Below are 21,384 nucleotides of genomic sequence, written 5' to 3'. Positions count from 1 at the left end.
CTTAAGTATGTGTTATTCACGCCTTGATGTTTATATTTAATTGTTCAGGATATTTTATATAATTAATTGTGGAAAACAGTCTTTTATGTAATCACAATATTGTAACAAAATAATGAAGTAAGAGTTTTTCTTTTTAAATATTCAGAGCTCCTGTGTTTGGAATCAGCAAAATAATGCTGCCCTGAGGAGTTGTTGTCATGTTGGTACTTAAACTCCATAGTAAATTAGATGAGATCAAATCAGCAAAGACTCTGCTGGTTGCAACCAAGTAGTGCATGCCATTTTGCCTCAGTTGCTTCAAAATGTGACAACAATGAATTACACACAATCAATGAATTGATTTATTGATGACTGTGCCCATCCTTAATAAAGTCATGTGAATATTTGTTTTTAAGTGATTTTTTTTCTGATTCCTCATAAAAGAATATCTGAATTTGTGTCACCAAATGCAAATGGGAATATGATGTTTCCTTACAATACTCTGAGAGACACAAGGTGTGTGAGGAGTCCCACTGTCAAAGTGGAGAAGATATTCCCAGATAAATTTCTGCAAACAAAAAAACACAGTTTTCAATCACATAGGTAGAATAGTTATGCTAGTTGCAATATCAATTTCCTCCCTCTTTTTCCACTTATATGGGGTCGGATTGCAAGGGCAGCAGCCTAATGCATCCCTCACTCCTCCCCAGTCACTTCATTGAGTATTTCGGGGTGGGTTGGGCGAGTGCAGAGCCGAGATGTTCCATGGCCAGCCTGTAGACATAGACCATTGTGTCCCCGGTCTTCCTCGGAGCCTTCTCCTAGTGGGACATGCCTAGAACGCCTCACCAGGGAGCAGTCCAGGATGCATTCTAACCAGATGCCCAAGCCTCCTCATTTGGCTTCTCTTTATGAGGAGGAACAGTGGCTCTACTCTGAGTCTGTCCCGGATGACTGAGCTTCTCATCCTTCTCTAAGGGAGAGAGAGCCCAGACACCTTGCGGATAAAACTCATTCCGGCCACTTGCATCAGTGGTCTTAGTTCTTTCGATACTTATTTCAGCTGATTCTCATCCGAATTGCTTCAAACCCAGCTGCAAACCATTCAAGTAAGGGTTAAAGATCACAGCTTGATGAAGCCAACAGAACCACATTATTTGCAAAACGCATACACGCCAAACCAGACTCCCTCAATGCCTCGTATGCACCTAAAACGTCTGCCCATAAAGCTTATGAACAGACCCAGGAACAAAGAACAGTATTGAATGAGTGCGAATCCGATTTACTGTTGGCAATGCGGACCAAACACTGACAGGTCATACAGGGACTGAACAGCCCAGTATCAGGGGGTACAGTACCCCTGTTTTCCCAGTGCCCCCCTTCTTTCCTTTTTGGGTTGAATGCCATAAAGGCCTAATAGGGCTTCTTCTTCAGCTTGACTGCATCCGCTGGTTTCCACCAACGAGTTCTGGGATTACTGCCACTTACTAGTTATAATAGTTTAAGAATAGTACTGAATTAAATAATAGTGATGAGACCTCTAATATTATATTATCAACAGAAACACATAACTTACAATTTTAAAAGGTTGCCAAGATCCAGAAACATTTCGGGGTAGAGGCAACCTATCCTGTTGTTGGACAGGTCCCTGTAATGACAGAAAAGGCCATGGTAAAATACATTGTTAAAATATTGTGTGTAGAGAGATGATGAATTGACCTAGTATTGTACTTTATACTGTAACATAATGAGGTAGCTTTATTGGTATGTACTGTAGCAGATTTGAAGGTGCTTTCTGTATTATTGGCTGCTACTTTGCATTTGGAACTCCACCCTTTCTAAAATGTACTTCACATCTAATTTTTGAAAAATGAATGTGGACAAATAAACAGGTTCTCTGTAAAGTCCAGTTTATCCTAATTTGCCATTCAGTCAGACAAATTTGAAAGTTCTCTTTGCATCGCCAACATATGCTTATGCTGCTTTGAAAGAATTTGACTCCAGATGTAAGTTGTAGCAATATTCACGATATTGTAAAATTAAAGTGCCTCGATATTGTTGTGGTCTTGTCTCTGTATAAAATGTTGTGCTTAATATTTCATTTCTCATTTTGTGTTCTGTCGTGTCAAGCGGCTTTGTCAAACTGCACTTCCTACGCTTCTGCGCCTGTTTTTGTTGACCGGACCTGTAGAGCAACAAAATTATCTTGAAATTCTGTTTAATCATGCTGAATTATCTTTTTATTCCTTAGAATGATTGTTTGTTTTTTGTGACTGGGTTCATTTAACATAAAGTTCTTAGGGAAAATGGGCTGAGACAGTGACAGATGGTGTGTGTGATCCGTCCGTCAAGCGGAACTGACTGTCGTCTAGTTTGCGCATGCGCAGAAGCGCTGGACAGTGCAGAGCACCGGCTACACACAGCCACGCCACTTAGCCAGGCTGCTACAGCTGGGCTACTGCACTCCACTTCCTCATTAAGAGTATAAACACACCTGATTGAATGAGTAAGAACAAAAAAATACACCGATTGGCTGACTGGCCCAGGTGACTAAAAGGCTGGGAGAGATGCAGGGGTAAGACAACTTTGTGCCCTGAGTCCCTCTCAATAGTGATGGGGACGGCAGTTCTTTTGAGTGTACTGAATCATTTGAATCAGTTCATTAAAAAGATTTGTTCAAAAGATTCATTCACCGAATCGTTCAATTCTTTTCCACAAAATCATTCAAGCGCTTCCTCATTCATTTAATGAGCCATCCCTGATATTCACGTTCACTCAACACATTCACCGAAGGACTATGCGTTGTTGTTGTCATGTATTGTAAAGTAGGAAAAGTGGGGAGATTATTTATATAAAAAAAAACCAAAATGTTTTAATTTAAAAAAAAAAACTTTAGCTGAATGATCACCTACCTATCTCTCTCTCAGCAAGCTCTCGAACACCTGGCTTCCGTTGTGAGTCGTGAACATGCGCGCAGCGAGCTCAGCTACCGACCATCCTTCTGCGTCCCCTGACGTCCAGCTAGGTTCTCGCCAGCCAGCGTGACTTTTCTGCATTCCACCGCGGTGGACAGCATCGCTGACACCAGCACCCGCCAGCCTGGCTTCCTGCTCACTCACCTTACTGTTATTGTCATCTGATTAGTGGAAAGCGTCTTTGAGTGTCTTGCGAAGCGCTATAGAAGTTTGTGTTGTTATTACTAATATAATGAAATAAAAAGCTTTAATAATCGCATTAGCGACTCAGAGGGAATGATATGTATGTGTACGTAAAAACATTGATTATTAATTTACATTTATTTTAAATATGTGTGCTTGTTTTCATGTGCTTGACTGACTCAACATGAGCCGTTAGCTTGAAGAAACGGCTGCTAGTGAAAGCTATCCCTGCGAGGATGTCAAGACTTGCGGTTCAAATCCCTCATGAGTACGTTCACTGCGTAGTACGTCATTCCTTGCGCAAACGAATCACTCATTGTACTAGTACATCGCGGATCACAAATGAACAAGTTCGACGAACGAATCACTCTTCACTTCTTCAGTTCCTCAGTACACCAGTTCCCTGAACGAATCACTCAGTTCACTTAAGTCCCTCCCCTGAATGAATCACACTTCAGTTCCTCAGTACACCAGTTCACTGAACGAATCACTCAGTTCACTTGCATGGCGCTGCCTGTCGCTGGCTGCTCATTGGTCTTTCGCCGAAGTGATTGACAACGCTGGCGGATCGCAAATCACACGGCAGTACGTTTAATGAAGTCCGGCCCCCGCCTGCACGCTGGCTGCTCATTGGTCATTCGCCGATGATTCAGAAGTGAGTGACAGAACACTTCAGCAGTTCGGTTTCCGCTCCCAGCCAACTCGCTTGCCTGACGGCGGTGGGTGGCGGCCAAGATAACTGAATGAATCGTTTCATCAACTGATTTGGTTCAGTTCGTTCAATAAAAATATTTGTTCTTCTGAATGAAATGTTCGCGACCGAAACAACACTACCTCTGAAGGCTACAGTGTAGCCGCTACGCCGGTCTGAGTGTCGCGTCGCAATCGATTGGGCAAGAGGCGTCTTGTTGTTCGCGCCATCTTCCGTCCCAGCAAACGCAGACCCACGGGCCGGGATCGGCTGCTAGTGGACCCCAGCTTTGTGAAGCCATATCCCGGCCGCCGCCACCGGCGACCAAAAAGCTCCACGGGCCGGCGCACTTCAGGCCACCGCCACCGCCGCTCCCCCTCGAAGAGATGATCTGCCTAATTATTTAAGCATATTTTAACAGGAACACTCTTTAATGGTGTACTTGTAAGTGTTTATCTCAAGTCAAAGGTCGTGAGTGAAAGAACATCACAAGGCGAGAGAATGACGATTCCGACTCCCCATTACAACACATCCCTTCGCCAATACATTACAGTAGTCCCAAAATTGAAATAATAAAATAGGACCTCCACTGCATGCAATGCATGAATAAATAATCTGACATACCTTCCCTGTCTTTTCAAATGAAATATCCACATTTGAAATTAAAATATATTACACAGGCTGCTCAGAAATATAAATCATCCTACAATGTCACTAAGCTTGAGGAAAAGAAACCAAGAATGCCCATGCCTTTAAGAGTCAACTTTAGAGCATGAATCGACATAACACCAGCATGTTTACATACAACCGTTAGTGCTAGCACTAGCTTGCTAGGCTACATAACGTTTTGTTGTCTGCTTGCGAGTGGTATTGTATTAAAACTATGTGAACATACCTCAAGCAATCCTTGAATGAATGTCCTCTCCCGAGCACCGGTGACCATAAGCACACGTTTTCCCCCATTTTGTTCTTATAAATTATACGAAAACACACAATGCAATCTATTGTTGTTGTCGTCGCCATGGTAACGAGTGTATCCGGTCGCGTTTGAGTTTACAAGGTAAAGAAAGCCCAGTGATCGTAAAAGACGGGATGCGGTGGTATCGGAATACAAGATTTTATTGCTGTAGTCTGACATGCAATGTGCAAGCGTGAAAGACCGAATTTGTCTTGTAGTCTGATACAGGCATTACGTGTTGTATGTCCCACACCGCCGACATGCTTGTTTTTTTTTTAAATAACTTTATTGGCGGTCAGATATTTAAAGTACTACGTCAAAAGAAATGTGACAAAGGATAAAATAAACTAGCTTTTGGATTCAAATATACTCTACACACAATGGCAATTCGGAGTAAATGTTCTTTTTTTTCCCCAATGTCATTGCTCGGATCGGCGAATTGTGACAATAAAGCCAATCAGCATAAAATGCTAATTGTAGGTCGATACCGATCAAGCCAATCGGATCGGTGTAAAGTCTAGGTAATATATGATTTGAAGATGTCTTTTTGCACTTTTGTCAGGCTGATCTGATCGATGTAAAGTCTAGTTGATTACTCCCATTGATTACTCCCATTCCTTGCCCCTATTCATCCACTTACTAACCTTGTTTAACCTTATATACAGTATACAGACGCTCAAACATGAAAATACAGAGGGGTTTGCGCGTCCGTGGATCCGTGCCCTCATGATCTGTAATTAAAGACCAGCTTTGCTGGAGCAGCTGTGGGAAAATAAGCAGAGCGCTCACATAATCACCGGTTAGGGAGCACTTAAATTAACACTTAGCTTCTCCTTCACTTCGGAAACAGTAGTTGGCCATATGGCGTTTATTAAAAAAAGCATATAAGCATATCCATCCCTTTAAAATAACCTTTGTCAGCATATCCGGTGGGTTTAGAATTTGGTGTACAGTATCTAATACACACTACCAAACATTTGTGGTATTAGATAAATGCTGTGAGCACAACTGCAAAAACAGCACTGTGTTCAGTACTATAACCATGTCCAGCTATGTTTAATGCAGTCAACTGGCTCATTTTTTTATTTTTTTTAATATAATTTGAAATATAAATAAAACGAAATCATGATAAGTGGACCGGTAGCCCAAAAGGGTAGAAAATCCAGTCTTAATAAATTGGCCAGCAGTATCACCAGAAGATCAGTTGTTCAAGTCCCCAAATTATGAGTTGAGTTAGCAGTTAGTTGATTTAAGAGTTAAGGGCAAAACCTGTAAGCTCCCACATATGAATGTGTCCTTCTGTATTAACAAAAACACAGGGCATTGTTTCCTCAGTAAACGATCCTTCCCTGAGAAAAGAAATTGTAGCTGCTTAACTTTGGCTTCATTTTTAAACACCACTTCAACAGCATTGGACCATACAGTAGAGGCCTTTTATTTGCTGTTGAAAGAAAACATTTGGATTGTACACCAAAAGATAAATACGAGAGGTCGACATTTTAGCTTTGTATTTCAAGGTACTTACATCTGGAGCTGATAAAAAATTTATTAATTTAATATCGTTACATAAAGCATTAAATTGTATTGTTTTGATAAGCTGCTGCTTGTGTTGATCTGCTGTATGTTGTTACAATTGAAAAAAAATGTTAAACAAAATCATAAGCAGTCATATTCAGATTACATACCAACATGATATCACTATTTAATCAAAATTCACAAAAAAAAACATCTACAATATGAATCAATTTTCCACAGTTCTCAAGCACCAATTGCTAACTCATGTTAGCGGTTCCTAATTGAGACACCCAAATCATTATCAGTGTAAATTCCGCTCTTCCCTCCACCATATAGGAAATAAGAATATTGCTAACACGAGGAAACAAACCGGAGCTTTCATACACGCAGCTCTTGCTTGTGCTCCCCCGCCCACACCCATGCACAAACACAAACATGAGACAGCCCTGTCGTTACTCCCTGTGGCGAGATGGGCAGAGGCGCTTTCAAAATAAAATCATTTATTTTAAAAAGAATAGCGCTGAGGGTATTTTACGTTCTATATTGAATCCATAACGATTTGCAAGGGCTCGTCAGAAACTGTGGATGGGCCGGATGTGGCCTGCAGGCTATACACTATACAATAAAGCCTCAGTCTGACTTTTTCATGCAAGCAAAATTATTTCAACATGTGACGGACAAGTGTGTATTCTTGCCAAGTTGGCCTCTTACATTGATTATTTAAACAAGAAATAGCAATGAATGCGTACAAATTTGTCTCTGGTAGTTAGAGTCACTCTATATATTACAAAAGCAAAATAGAGAAGATAAAATCAACCACAGCCAATAAAACCATTTGGAATGTCCTGAAGAAGACTGAAATAACTGATCTTGTATGTCACAGACACCAAACGGGTAGATCGAGGAAAACAACTGCATTTGACAACAAACATTGTGAGAGCTGCAAAGAAGTCCCCAAAACAACTGTTGATTACATCAGCAACACCCTCCGGAGGGCAGGAGTGAAAGTATCACAATCTACTGTTTGCAGAAGTCTTCAGAAACAAAGACTACACACCAGAAGATGCAAACTAAGGCTGCACAATATATCGTTTGAGCATCATTGCAACATACGTGTGCGTAATAATCACATCGCTGGATCCTGTGCAATGTTGGTGTATTGATATGCAGTCAAGTCAACTCTAATATTAATAAGTCACCAGCAGAGGGACCTGGTTGGACATGCTATTATCGCTGATTTTACGGTAAATTATAACCCATCAAACAACACACACTGAGCAGCCAAAAGTGTTGTATAATTATTTTTTGGATGATAACTATTAATGAGGACACAGTAAACAATTACAATTGCTGTATCTCTCTTCAGAATGTGACGAACGAAAGCATGTTGCAACAGATTACATTTGAGTGGTCGGGGGTCGGGGGCATTATTGAAGGGACAAACACAACAATTTTTTACTTAAAGTAATAAACTCTAATGCATACTAATGTATATGTTAAAACAAAGGTGTAAAATAACAGATTGGTGGTTAAAATCAAATGAATAATCTTGGGTATTTACTGTACTAATGAGTCTACAGCAGGGGTGTCAAAATCATTTTTGTCTCGGGTCGCATTGTAGTTATGATTTCCCTCAGAGGGCCGTTAGAACAGCGAAATGTTTAATCACCAAATCATATTATTACCATTACACAACAAATTGAGGGATAACTAGTTTTGAAATCAGAAGACTAGGATAATAGTTTGTTCAAGTATTATTTAAGTTACTGTGGAAGAAGGGTTTGGTAACAGAAAAATGCAAAATCTCAACATTATTGCTTAATATTATGACAATTTTGAATTTGGGTACAGATTTCAGCAGAAATCACATAAGTGGACGCGCATGATTTGCTTTCACGGACTACATAAAATTATGTGGCGGGCCGCATCTGGCCCCCGGACCATGAGTTTGACACCTATGTTCTACAGTATAACTGAGCATGAAAATAAATGACTTTAACTTCATGTCTGACTGGACTACTACTACTAATAAAGTCCATTTAAATACAGGTAGACTTCATACAAATGACTCCGTATACCTTTGTGCTCTACTGAGCATAGTTATTTTACAGAGGGGAAAAGGAGAAATATGTGCTTTTTTGAATCATTGCAATATATATCCCAGGGTTAAGAAAATCGCAATGTGTCAGGGCTGCTGTTACAGCAACCTGAGTCCAGCCCGTGTGTGTGTGTCATGAGTGCTTTGCAGGGTTGACGTGTTGGAGTCTCGCAGCTGCACCTTGTCATCCTAATTACACCTGACTGCCCTTAAAACGTTGTGGGACTCCAACGCTCTACGCCGGTGCTCCAAGGTCTGGAAGCAGGCCCGCGCGGCCCTTCTCCGGTCCTCTCCCATGTCTCAGGTACAAACCAAACGTCGCCGCATCCCTGCGCCCGCTTACACGGTTGGTCAGATCAAAAAAAACCGTCCCCCCATTTCATTGGTCCCTATGAGATTCTGGCTGTGGTAAATCCATGTGCGGTACGCCGTAAGCTCCCTGCCTCTCTCCGCATTCACCCCACCTTCCATGTTTCCCTGATAAAACTGGTTTCTTCCAGTCCTCTGTGCCACCCCCTCCTCCTTCCTTGGTGGTCTGTGGTCAGCCTGCTTGGGCCGTGGACAGACTCCTGGATATGCGTCGCGGCCTCCAGTACCTGGTTGACTGGGAGGGCTATGGAGCGGAGTTGGGTCCCTGCGCGGTTGATCCTGTGCAAGACGTTGATCCGCAACTTCCATAGTGCCCACTCTGATTGCTTGGCTCGTGCGCCGGGTGGCGCTCGTGGGACGAGGGGTACTGTCAGGGCTGCTGTTTCAGCACCCTGAGTCCAGCCCTTGTGTCTGTGTGTGTGTGTGTGTGTGTGTCATGAGTGCTTTGCAGGGTTGATGTGTTTGAGTCTAGCAGCTGCGCCTTGTTGGAGTCTAGCAGCCTTGTCATCCTAATCATCCTAATTACACCCGACTGCTCTTAAGCTGTGGGACTGCAACTCGTCGCCAGACTATCAACGCTCTACGTCGAGTTCGTAGCCTAGCCACTTTGCCTATCTTTTTGCTTCCTGAAGACCTACTGAGTTACCTCTACCTAAGTCTTGTTCTTTGTCCCCAGTCTGCCATCTGCCCTTGCTCCCTGCAAACCAGTGCTCACCTCTTGCGGCCCACCGACAACACTGACTCCAACCCTGCCAGACCAGTCCTCGTTGGAACCTTGCCAATCCCGGATTTAATTCTCGGAGTTCCTTTGTTCGCTTCCAAGCTGCCAATAAACCTTTATTCACAAATTCACCTCCCTGTCCTCTCTGCATCTGGGTCCAACTTGCAACCTGAATCCTGACACAATGTAATTTTTTTTCCCCAAAAGCATTAAAAAATGGGAACAAAGTGTTACCCACTGACACAATGATGAACCTTTACCAAAATAATTGGAAGGCTAAAGTTTGGAGAGAGAAATAATTTGCTCACGGTCTAAAAAGTACAGTAGAATGGAGGTAATGGCTTCTGGTAGAGACTCCTTAATCTCCACTGACCTATCATATGATAGCAGCATTGAACTGGCACATCGACAGCAATGTTTTGCCAGTTCAAAGAATGAATGAAACCAAATCCTTCATAATGCAGAAAGGCAATGACTCAAAAGAAAAAAAAAAAACTCATGTGCAACAAGTGGAATGTTTGACTGGTCAAGTCAATCTCCGCAGGTAAACCCTCAGAACATATTTAGAGTAACAGGGTTGATGCAGTTGCAAAGGATTTGCAACGAAATATTGAGTCTTATTCACTTTAATCTGTCTTCATGTCTATCAGTGCCAATACTTTTGCTCACCTAAACATCCTTTAAATCGTCTGGGTTGAGTATCAGATAAAGATTTAAATACAATGGAACAACAGCTAAAATGTTGTCATCTTATGTTTTTAAATGTTTTCAGTCTCCAGCAAAAATAAAGGAATCGACCTCACTGTTCTAATACTTTTGGAGGGGAGTGTATATATTTCAGTTAATTTTGACATAGTAGTTAATATACTGCAATATGTTCTTGTAATCTTCTAAAGCCAGATGAGTTCTTCCGTTGTCCTCTAAAGAGGACTATTAGTAGACTTTATAATACTTACAGTCTCCTTAAAGTCAGCAGACCACGGAAGGCCCAGGGCTCCACTGTGCTTATCAGATTATTCCTCAGATCACTGGAGGACAAACAAGAAAGAGTCAGAGAAAAAGAGTTAAAGAGGTGATGCAGTGGCTGTGAGCGCATGCCTTCCATGCAAATGTGACTTCATACAAATCTACAGGTTGATTTTCTTAGTTAAATGAATAACATTTTGCCAGCAGTGGTCAACTAATGAAAGTACTTGCTTAGGGTTCATAAAAACCAAACACGAGAAATGCTGAGTTGTATAAAGATAAACAGATCAGATCATATCAAGCTCAATACATACATTATTATGTAATAGCCATTTTAAATTCTATTTTGGTTTTCAATCTTTAAAAAGTACATGCTCGCCAGACAGTCCAAACCATTTCCTGTTTGCTTAACATCCTGACCATATCCAACTGAGAGGGAATAACACACGATGCAGTTTTATTCAAGGACTTTGTGTCGACTACCACCATCCAGAAAAAAAAAAAAATGTAAATAAAAAAATAATTAAAAAAACTCCAGCACTACCAAATTCTTGCCTCTGGTTTTCTCAGCTGGCCAAGGAACATTTCCTGAAACGTGTTCCTGGTTTTGTTTGAATATATACCTGTGGTCAAATTTAATGGGAATAAAAATACATAGACGTGAACAACCCAAATTGTTTTTTTCTTAGAAAAACTCACACAGGATATATTGGAGTCAGTCAAAAAAATTAAAACAGAACCAAAGGTTTGTCAAAAACAGTATATCATGTTTAACAGTATATTGTTTCAAAAAAATCAATGAAACATACAGGGATCTCGTTTGATGTGCATCCCGCGTCTGAGACCCGCAAAACTTTGCAGGGACGCATAAAATACGATCAATCTGCGTCTTCGGACTAGACCCTAGAATGTGACTAAAAACAAGAGGGTGCGTACAGGTGCCCAGTCATTTGAGGAAGAAAAAAACATTTCCGCGACTTGAAAGCAGACACAGGATGGGTCGAAACCAATCATAGATAGTGAAGAGATTGGATTGGATCAGATTGGCCATATGCGCTTCTGAGTGTGTGTGCGTGTGCAGGTGTATGTGTGTGCGCGTGTGCGTTCATGCTTCTGAAATGCGGGCGCACTCATACACTACGTTTTCTGATGGCGAGCCGGTAGCTGCAGTTACAGAGTGTTGAGCAACATAAATGGAATTACTTCCAAATCCTAACGCTACCGCGACGATGTGGGAACATTTTGGATTCGAGCCAGATGAACGCGCCTATCTCGCTAACACCAACAAGCTGCTATGTCGAATTTATATTAAGTCACAACAAAGACAACAACAGAACCATCCCACCCAATTTCTTCAGCCGGGAACAAAAAACACGGTGGGACAGTTCCTGTTTTCCGTCAGCTTGCAATTATGGCACCCTTTGCCCAACAAATACAAATGTGAATATGGCGTACGTATGCTCAAATTATCTACAGTATAGCGTTACTATTACAGTACAAGAAATGCAGCCAAAACAGTGTTTAAAGCAGGGGTGTCAAATATACGGCCTGTGGGCCTGAACCGGCCCGTTAAGGGGTCCAATCTGGCCCGTGGGAATGTAGAACACATTCACTGCTCTTTTTCTTTTTTTTTTCTTAGTGTTATAATTGATATTTATTGAGAATAAGAGTCGATCAGTTGAACAGAACAAAGTTTCTAGAGGGGAGAAAGGAAGACAAAAGACAAAGCACTAATTGTCAACAAGATGAGAAAACTAAATCATTACATAGCTAGAACAATGAAACATTAGATACTGCTATTTTTCATCCATCCATCCATCCATTTTCTGAGCCGCTTCTCCTCACTAGGATCGCGGGCGTGCCGGAGCCTATCCCAGCTATCATCAGGCAGGAGGCGGGGAACACCCTGAACTGGTTGCCAGCCAATCGCAGGGCACATACAAACAAACAACCATTCACACTCACAGTCACACCTACGGGCAACTTAGAGTCTTCAATTAATGCATGTTTTTGGGATGTGTGAGGAAACCGGAGTGCCCAGAGAAAACCCACGCAGGCACGGGGAGAACATGCAAACGCCACACAGGCGGGGCTGGGGTTTGAACCCGAGTCCTCAGAACTGTGAGGCTGGCGCTCTAAACAGTCATCCACCGTGCTGCCTTGTTGGAACCTTTTTGGTTTTATTTTCCATGGAATGCCACAACTTCAATTTTGATGTATACATTTACAAAGGATGCATAACTGAATGGTGCACGCTCACTGATTCATAATACTGTTGAAATAATTTTGGGTTAAAAATTTCAGACTGCTCATATGATTTGCAACAAATTTTCCAACAAGATAATAATGAAAAATTGCTAATATTTTGCGAAAGTACTTAGTAAAATTTTTAAGAGTTATTTATGGATTTTTAAGCCACAAATATTCTGTAGTCTGTAATAGTCTGGCCCGCTTGAAATCTAATTGGAGTGAATGTGGCCCGCGAACTAAAATGAGTTTGACACCCCTGGTTTAAAGAAAGGTTCCAGACTTTTGAAAAATAGTACAAATCTTGAATCAAAACATGTTGCTTTGATCTACTTGTGTTGTTTTTAATGTTGCTACATGGCACTTTTTCTGAACCAACTGGAAACTTGATTGGCAATATATTACCTAAGGCATTAATGACTGTTTATACCTCTGTGCAAAATGTTTAGTATTTGTTGAAGTGCAATTTTTGTGAACACAGCCTGAGTCGTTTTTTTAAACTATTTTTTTACAATGTCAATGTTCTTTATTCTTAGAATTACAATTAAAAGTGAATTGTACTTAAAAAGGATCTTCTTTAATTATTACGCTCTAATATTATTATATCAGTGGCATTAAAAATATCGTTTGTCGTGATAGGTTTTGCGATAATATATCGTCTTACAAAATTTGCTATCATGACAGGCCGAAACACATAATATACTGAGAGAGAGCAAGACCAATGACCAGCCCGAAGATACCTGTGATAGGCTCCAGCACGGCCGCGACCCTACTGAAGATAAGCGGTTTGGAAAAGGAATGAATGAATGAATGAATGAATATTTTATATATATATATATATATATATAAACACACACACATCGTATTTTTACGACCACAAGGCGCACTTAAAAGTCTTACATTTTCTCCAAAATGGACGGGGCGCCTTATAATGCGGCGCACCTTATGTGTGGACCGAGTTCCAAAATCTGTAAATGTTGTTGTGTGACTTTGATGAGCGCTCCGCTTGACTGACTGGGAGCATTTCCTGCCGACACGCTGCTTATATAGAGGAAAGGCGGACGTGACTGAGGACAGCATGCGTGTGAAAGAGGACGCTAAAGTCACGCCCCCAGCAGGTATATAGTGCCAGTATGTGCATTGTGCAAAACAACATCGGTTTGGCTAAGGACCCAGGAAAATGGGACCTACGAAGAGACACGCTTACAAAGCATAGTTTAAACTACAAACTATCAGTTACGAGGAGGAACATGGGAATCGAGCAGCTGCGAGAGAATTCAAGATCAACGAATCCTTGGTTCGCCAGTGGGGAGGTAGGAAAACGCCGGCATCATTGCTGAACAGCCCCCCGGCAACGAGACTGACTCCGACAATGACGAGAGGGAACCCGGCATGTTCGTTGGAGAACTTGCCAAGCTGTTCATTTCGGATTCAGGACTTTGATAGATTTGTGGATCAGGATTGATCAAAAAATAACGTGAGTACATTGTTAAATGCAGAATGTGGTTTGGCATTGTCATGTTGAAAATAAGCAGGGGCGTCCATGAAAAAGAAGTTGCTTGCCGATGTGGTGATATCCTTTACACATTGATGTCGGTTTTTGATGCAGTGCCGCCTGAGGGAGCGAAGGTCACGGGCATTCAATGTTGGTTTTCGGCCTTGCAAGCAAGAATGGGAAATAATTCTACCTACAAAGCTTCAACAATTAGTGTCCTCAGTTCCCAAACATTTATTGAATGTTGTTAAAAGAAAAGGTGATGTACCACAGTGGTAAACATGACCCTGTCCCAGCTTTTTTGGAACGTGTTGCAGCCATAACATTCTAATTTAATGATTATTTGCTAAAAACAATAAAGTTATTCAGTTTGAACATTAAATATCTTGTCTTTGTAGTGTATTCAATTAAATATAGGTTGAACATTATTTGAAAATCATTGTATTCTGTTTTTATTTATGTTTAACACAATGTCCCAACTTCATTGGAATTGGGGTTGTATAATGTATAATGTGCCTGTCGATGAAAAAGCAAAGCTTGTGACCAGAATGTATGCAAGGTAGATCCCTCGCTCGGTACGTTCAAAAATGAATGGAGCTGGCAGCTTCCTTTCAAATACCCACGTTCCCTTGAATTCTCGCCAGCATCCTCTCTCTTTAACAACTTGCTTCTTCCTTAACACTTAAATCTATCTTTTTATGGTTTAAGAAATGTGATCAAGTACAATATATTGTATATACAGCATTAAACGCTTATACAGGCTCGCTGTTGAGGTCATCCATATATGCAATCGCTATTTGGGATGGACATCACGTTCCATCTGTGTAGCCTACCCTTCCCGTGATGCAGAAGCCAATCATGTTGAAGCGGGGCAGGTCTTGCCGATAAGGTTGTGGGATTTTTAAGAATGTCTGTGAAATGGAATGTTCCCTTTCAGGGTGTTTCGTCTTTTGTAAAAGTGTTTCTGCTTTTGTTAATGTGTTTTCTGAAAAGTAAAAGTGTTTCGGCTTTTGTTAATTTGTTTTCTGAAATGTAAAAGTTTTTTGGCTTTTGTGCATTTGTTTTCTTAAATGTAAAAGTCTTTCACAATTTTTTTTTTTTTTTTTTGCACTTCCAGGCCACCGTACTTATCAGCTCTATCAGTCTTAACCCTCTCTACCTCCTTGTATGCGTGTGTGTGTGTGTGTGTGTGTGTGTGTGTGTGTGCGTGTACTAAGGAGGAAAACAAAGGCTGCTCACTCTCCTTATTAAGATCAAAGAGGATGATTGTTTACCGTGTGACAGTCTGGTCTTTGCAAGCAGCCGATCATATTGCAGCGCCCCCAATCCCCCACAAAAAAAGGCTAATTACCGGAAATGTACACTGAAGCGGTCATTGAAACAGCAGTATACCATCAACATGGTAATCTGCCCATGCCTACTTCATATCATATTAATGTTTTTTTATACTGTTCCTAGACTTAAATTCTGACACGTGATGTGATAAGGATAACCTTAGGGACTCACACTGGTCACACAATCATAACCAGCAGAACGATGTGGCCTTCAGAGACTCTCTTTACTCTCATCAATCATCTCCCAAGGAGCCGCTTTCACACAGAGGCTGAACACAATTCATTTCATCAGAGGAAACAAGAGCTAAACATTTGAAAAGATGCCTCATCAGGCCTTGGACATCGAGTTTGCAGACTGAACAATTGCAGATGCCAAACCCTAAATTGTGAGACTTTTTCTGCACCAAGCTGTTCAGTTACTTAACCTAGCTGCTGTTTAAAAAAAAATAATAATAATAAAGGAAAAAACATGTTTTTTAAATAAAATAAAAAATACGAATACTAATTATGATTACAATAAGTCGCTTAGCTGTCACTGCTCGGGCCCTGATGATAATAATAATAATAATAATAATAATAATAATAATAATATTTGGGTCTAATGTACAAAAATAGACAAGACAAAAAGGAAAGTTACTGGTACTCTAACGAATGGATTTAGTCAAACTTAATTTTGAACAGGAGTATTTTTTTAAGCTATGTGAGAAGTAAAAATGAAACATGATCTGCTTCACATAGATTCTTCACAAGAGCCCAGATAATGAGTTTTGTGTGATGGGAACCCATAATGAAATGGCAAAACTAACTGACCAGGGAACAGTGACAAGCTTTGTTCCTGCTTTGCCACCGTGGGACCCACTGAAAGTAACAGCTTGGGTCCATATTAGAGGGTGGGGGTGTGGGGGATTCAGCCCATTATCTAATACACAGAGACCCTTTATTATTACTGATGATTATACTATTAAGGCTATATAATAATTGTGAATTTAGGTTGAAGTTGAATACCAACTATACTGAACTCAACTATGTCCATGGATTGAATACACTTGGACCCTCCTTTCAAATGAGGGCCGAAATATGAAAAAACTTCTGTCATGAAAAGAACAGAGGATAGGACCCAAAAATGCACGACTCCAAAACAAATGGACAGTTTAAAAAAGAGAGGTTTAATATACAGGCAGAGGTCGGTACACAGGCAGGCAATCCAAAAAAAGGCAACAGTATTCAGAACGTGAGGCAAAAAGGCAAGGTCGGTAAACGGAACAGGGTCTCGTCTTACTGTGAGTCGGTGACATGGAAACAAGGAATGCTGGAACGCGACGACAAGGTACAACAAACTGACGACAAGAAAGAAGGAGACACGAGGTTAAATGCAAGGGGTAATTAGGGTGAACGAGGCACAGGTGGTGAAGATGCTCTCAGGAGCAGGTGTGTACGAGACAGGGGGAAAACAACAACCGGAACACACACACCCCTCCCCTCCCCCCTCTTAATGGCCGGTCCCAGACGGCCCCGCAGCCCCTGGATGCGCAACGTGGAAGTCCCGAATGACCGAAATATCCACAATAAACACAGACGGCACCGAAGAACGTTATTCAGGCCCGTAGCCCTCCCAGTCCACCAGATACGACAACAGCCGCCTCACAGTGAAGACAGGGCCCCCATCCACGAACCGGGGGGGAGGAGGGGGCCTGGAAGGGAATCCCGGGCAGGCTTGAGCAGGCTGACGTTAAAAGCTGGGTGGACCCGCATTGACCTTGGGAGCCTAAGCTTCACTGTGACAGGGTTGATGATCTTTGTGATGGGTAAGGGCCCAACGAACCTGGGAGCAAGCTTCCTGGACTCCACCAGGAGTGGAATATGCTTTGTGGAGAGCCAAACTCGCTGACCCACTTTGTAGTTCGGGGCCGGTGTCCTCCTACGGTCCGCTGCGGTTTTGTAGGACCATCCCTGGCGCAGCAGCATCTGGCGGGCTCGCTCCCAGGTCCTCCTGCAGCGTCTCACCAAGGTCAATGCCGCTGGAACTGTGGACTCTGGGGCTATGGCAGGAAATAGAGATGGTTGGTAACCATGCACAACGTGAAAAGGCGATAGACCAGTGGAATCAGAGGGGAGGGACAGACTGACAGTAGCACCTATGAGATTACAAAACTCCTTCCAAAATTGCAAAATGAATTGGGGACCCCTATCGGATACCACATTCTTGGGGAAAGCATGGAACTTGAATACCTGGTGTATCATTAACTCGGCAGTGTCTTTAACTGAGGGGAGTTTCGGAAGTGCAATGAAGTGTGCCATTTTAGAGAACCTGTCCACAACTGTGAGAAAGGTGGTATTTCCTTTCGAGGCCGGTAATCCCGTCACAAAATCTATGGAGATGTCTGATCAATGACATTGTGGGGTCACAACTCCCCAGAAGGACGTTTACGAGAGGACTTGTTAACAGCACATACCTGGCAAGCATTGACATAATTGGTAACATCCCTTCTAACATTGGGCCACCAAAAGCGCTGTTCAACCACAGATTGAGTCTTGGCAATGCCTGGGTGACTTGCAGTCCGGTTAGTGTGAGCCCAGTGAATGACTCTTCCCTTTCAGGTCGGAAACACATAAAGCCTGTTTTCAGGGCAATTTTCAGGGCTCCTTTACCGCTGAGCCTCCTTTACCGCTGTCTCAATGTCCCAAACAAAAGCAGAAACGAAACATGACTGGTGCAAAATGGTTTTAGGGTCAGACAAAGAATTCTCTGCGGATAAAATGCACGATAAAGCATCTGGCTTACCATTTTTAGAACCAGGTCGGTAGGATAACGTGAAATTGTATCTAGTGAAGAACAGAGCCCATCGAGCCTGCCTCGCATTTCATCTCTTAGCAGACTTAAGATATTCCAGGTTCTTGTGATCTGTCCATACTAAAAACAGAGTATGTGCCCCCTGTAACCAGTGCCTCCACTCCACCAAAGCCACCTTGACTGCCAGCAGTTCACGGTCACCACTGTCATAATTTCTCTCGGCTGGGGTCAGTTTTTTGGAGGGATAAGCACAAGGATGTAACTTTACCATCCTTGAGACATTTCTGGGAGAGCACTGCTCCTATACCGGCAATAGACGCATCAACTTCTACCACAAACGGCTGTTTGAGATCTGGCAAAGTGAGGATGGGAGCGGAGGTAAAGCTCGATTTAAGTTTCTGAAAAGCTGCCTGACAAAGCGGGTTCCATACGAAAGGTCTGTGTGGTGAGGTAAGATCATGCAAAGGCGAGGCTAAAGAATTGAAATTCCTAATGAACTTTCTGTAGAAATTAGCGAACCCTAAGAACCTTTGTACATCTTTGCGTGATGTGGGAGTGGGCCAACTAGTCACTGCATCAATTTCGCAAGGGTCCATTTTGATTTCACCTGGAGCCAGCATGAATCCCAGAAAAGAAACGGATGCCTTGTGGAACTCACATTTCTCAGCCTTGACATAAGGTTTGTTCTGTAGTAACTGCTGCAACACAGAGCGGACATGAATGATGTGAGTCTCCTCATCCGTGGAGAATATCAAAATATCGTCTAAATATACAAAAACGTACACATTCAACATGTCACGCATTGACAAATTTCTGGAATTCAGCTGGAGCGTTAATTAGTCCAAAAGGCATCACCAAATACTCGTAATGTCCTGTTGGTGTGTTGAATGCTGTTTTCCATTCATCCCCCTCCCTTATCCTGGCTAGATCATATCAGAATCATCTTTATCTGCCAAGTATGTCCAAAACACACAAGGAATTTGTCTCCGGTAGTTGGAGCCGCTCTAGTACAACAGACAGTCAATTTACAGAACACTTTGGAGACATAAAGACATTGACAAAAAACAATTGTGCAAAAGGATGCAGAGTCCTCTAGCACTTAAAGCAGTTCGAATGACTAATATTGCAAAAGTCCGGTGCAATGACCATTGTGCAAAGGGCGCTGAGACTTCAAGGAGTGTATGCGGTTTAAAGTGACGAGTAGTGCGATCATCTGGGACAATGTTGGTTGTGCAAATGTTACAGATACTCCTCAATCAGTGTGCAAATGGAGCAGATGCTACTCTGGCATGAGTGGCCAGTATATGCAAATAGTGCAGCATGGCGAGACAACTACAGTGAGTGCACGAGTAATACATAATTGGCCCCACAGAAATGTGACTACGAACTCAAGTCAAAAAATTGCTAGCTTATTGTAATGGAATTATAGGTTAGGTGTTTAAGAAGTTGATCGCAAGAGGGAAGAAGCTGTTGGAATGTCTACTAGTTCTAGTTTGCATTGATCGGTAGCGCCTACCAGAGGGAAGGAGCTGGAAGAGCTGGTGACCGGGGTGCGGAGGGTCCGAGAGGATTTTGCACGCCCTTGTCTTAGTTTTGGCAGGGTGCAAGTCGTCAATGGTGGGTAGGGGGGTACCGACAATCCTTTCAGCAGTTTTAATTGTCCGTTGCAGTCGGAGTTTGTCCTTATTTGTAGCAGCACCAAACCAGACTGTGATGGAAGAACACAGGACTGATTCGATGACCGCTGTGTAGAACTGTCTCAGCAGCTCCGGTGGCAGGCCGTGCTTTCTCAGAAGCCGCAGGAAGTACATCCTCTGCTGGGCCTTTTTGAGGACGGAGTTGATGTTGGTCGCCCACTTCAGGTCCTGAGAGATTGTAATTCCCAGGAACTTGAAGGTCTCGACGGTTGACACAAGGCAGCTGGACAACATGCATTTCTTATGTCGAGTTTGGTGAAAACGTTGGCTCCCTCCAGAAACTCAAAGGCAGTGGAGGTGAGAGGAAGTGGGTACCTGTTTTTCACGCTTATGTCGTTGTGACCCCGGTAATCGATACAGGGTCGCAGAGTCTTCTCCTTCTTGTCCACAAAGAAAAATCCGGCTCCCGCAGGGCATGAAGATGGGCGGATAATCCCGGCTGCCAGCGATTCATCCACATACTCCTGAATAGCCTTGTGTTCCGGCCCTGAAAGAGAGAATTACCTCCCTCGTGGGAGTGTGGTTCCAGGCAGCAAGTCAACTGCACAGTCATAAGGTCTGTGGGGTGGAAGGGATTTGGCCTTGGACTTGGAAAAAATGTCTTTAATGTCCTGGTGACAAGTGGGCACTTGAGATAAATCAGGATCCCCTGATGGGGTCTGTGAATTGTCATTTGAAACATAGCCCTGAACATCACATGGAGGCTTGAAACAGTTCTGGGCGCAATTACTGCACCATGACATAACCTGCCCAGAGGATCAGTCAATGTGGGGATTGTGTAATTTCAACCATGGGTTTCCTAAAATAAGGTCATGATTCATGGCGTCAAAAACATGAAAACTAATGTGTTCCGAGTGGGAATCAATCAATTAATACAGGTGTTTGAATTTCTTGATCAGGAGAGCATAGTGTCACTTTAGGAAGAACCCGGGTAGGGTCTTCCTTAATGAAATTTAGACTCACCGCTCCCGTGCCCTTGCTACCGGCACCGGCAACCTTGACGTGACAGTTGCTCACGGAATGACCCAACTGGCCACAGTAGAAGCACCGCCCTTCCCTCAGCCGGCGTTGACATTCCTCAGGGGAGAGACGGAACCTGCTCAGTTGCATGGGTTCATCCATGGTGACGCTAGCCAGTGTGTTGAGACCGGAAACAGGGGATCTGCCTTGGTTTGACCAGGTCACCGAGGCTCGTCCTCCAAGTGCGCAGTGACGCAGCCCTCGGCCGAACTCCGTCCAGCTCGCGATCCAAAATCCTCTTGTCGATCTTTACAGCGAGAGCGATGAGAGTGTGCAAGTCGGTCGGCAGGTCTAGCGGGACCAAATGATCCTTGTATTGTCCTTGAAAAAAATGCATCGAGCAGT

At 42.7% G+C, this 21,384-nt stretch overlaps 1 protein-coding gene across 1 annotated transcript in view; it reads right to left on the bottom strand.

Annotated features, from left to right (window-relative positions):
- LOC133409755 (adhesion G protein-coupled receptor A3) overlaps positions 1-21,384 on the bottom strand; it is a 225,467-nt gene that overhangs the window by 170,611 nt on the left and 33,472 nt on the right. Inside the window, exons 3-5 of the mRNA XM_061690192.1 lie at positions 10,446-10,517; positions 1,556-1,627; positions 476-547 (exon numbers count right to left, since the gene is read on the bottom strand). Coding sequence (XP_061546176.1) covers positions 476-547; positions 1,556-1,627; positions 10,446-10,517 — 216 coding nt within the window. The remainder of the gene's footprint in view (positions 1-475; positions 548-1,555; positions 1,628-10,445; positions 10,518-21,384) is intronic.

The sequence above is a fragment of the Phycodurus eques genome, chromosome 11 (genome assembly GCF_024500275.1).
Source record: "Phycodurus eques isolate BA_2022a chromosome 11, UOR_Pequ_1.1, whole genome shotgun sequence".
In the NCBI taxonomy this organism is placed as follows: domain Eukaryota; kingdom Metazoa; phylum Chordata; class Actinopteri; order Syngnathiformes; family Syngnathidae; genus Phycodurus; species Phycodurus eques.
This window is presented reverse-complemented; position numbering and strand designations above follow the sequence as displayed.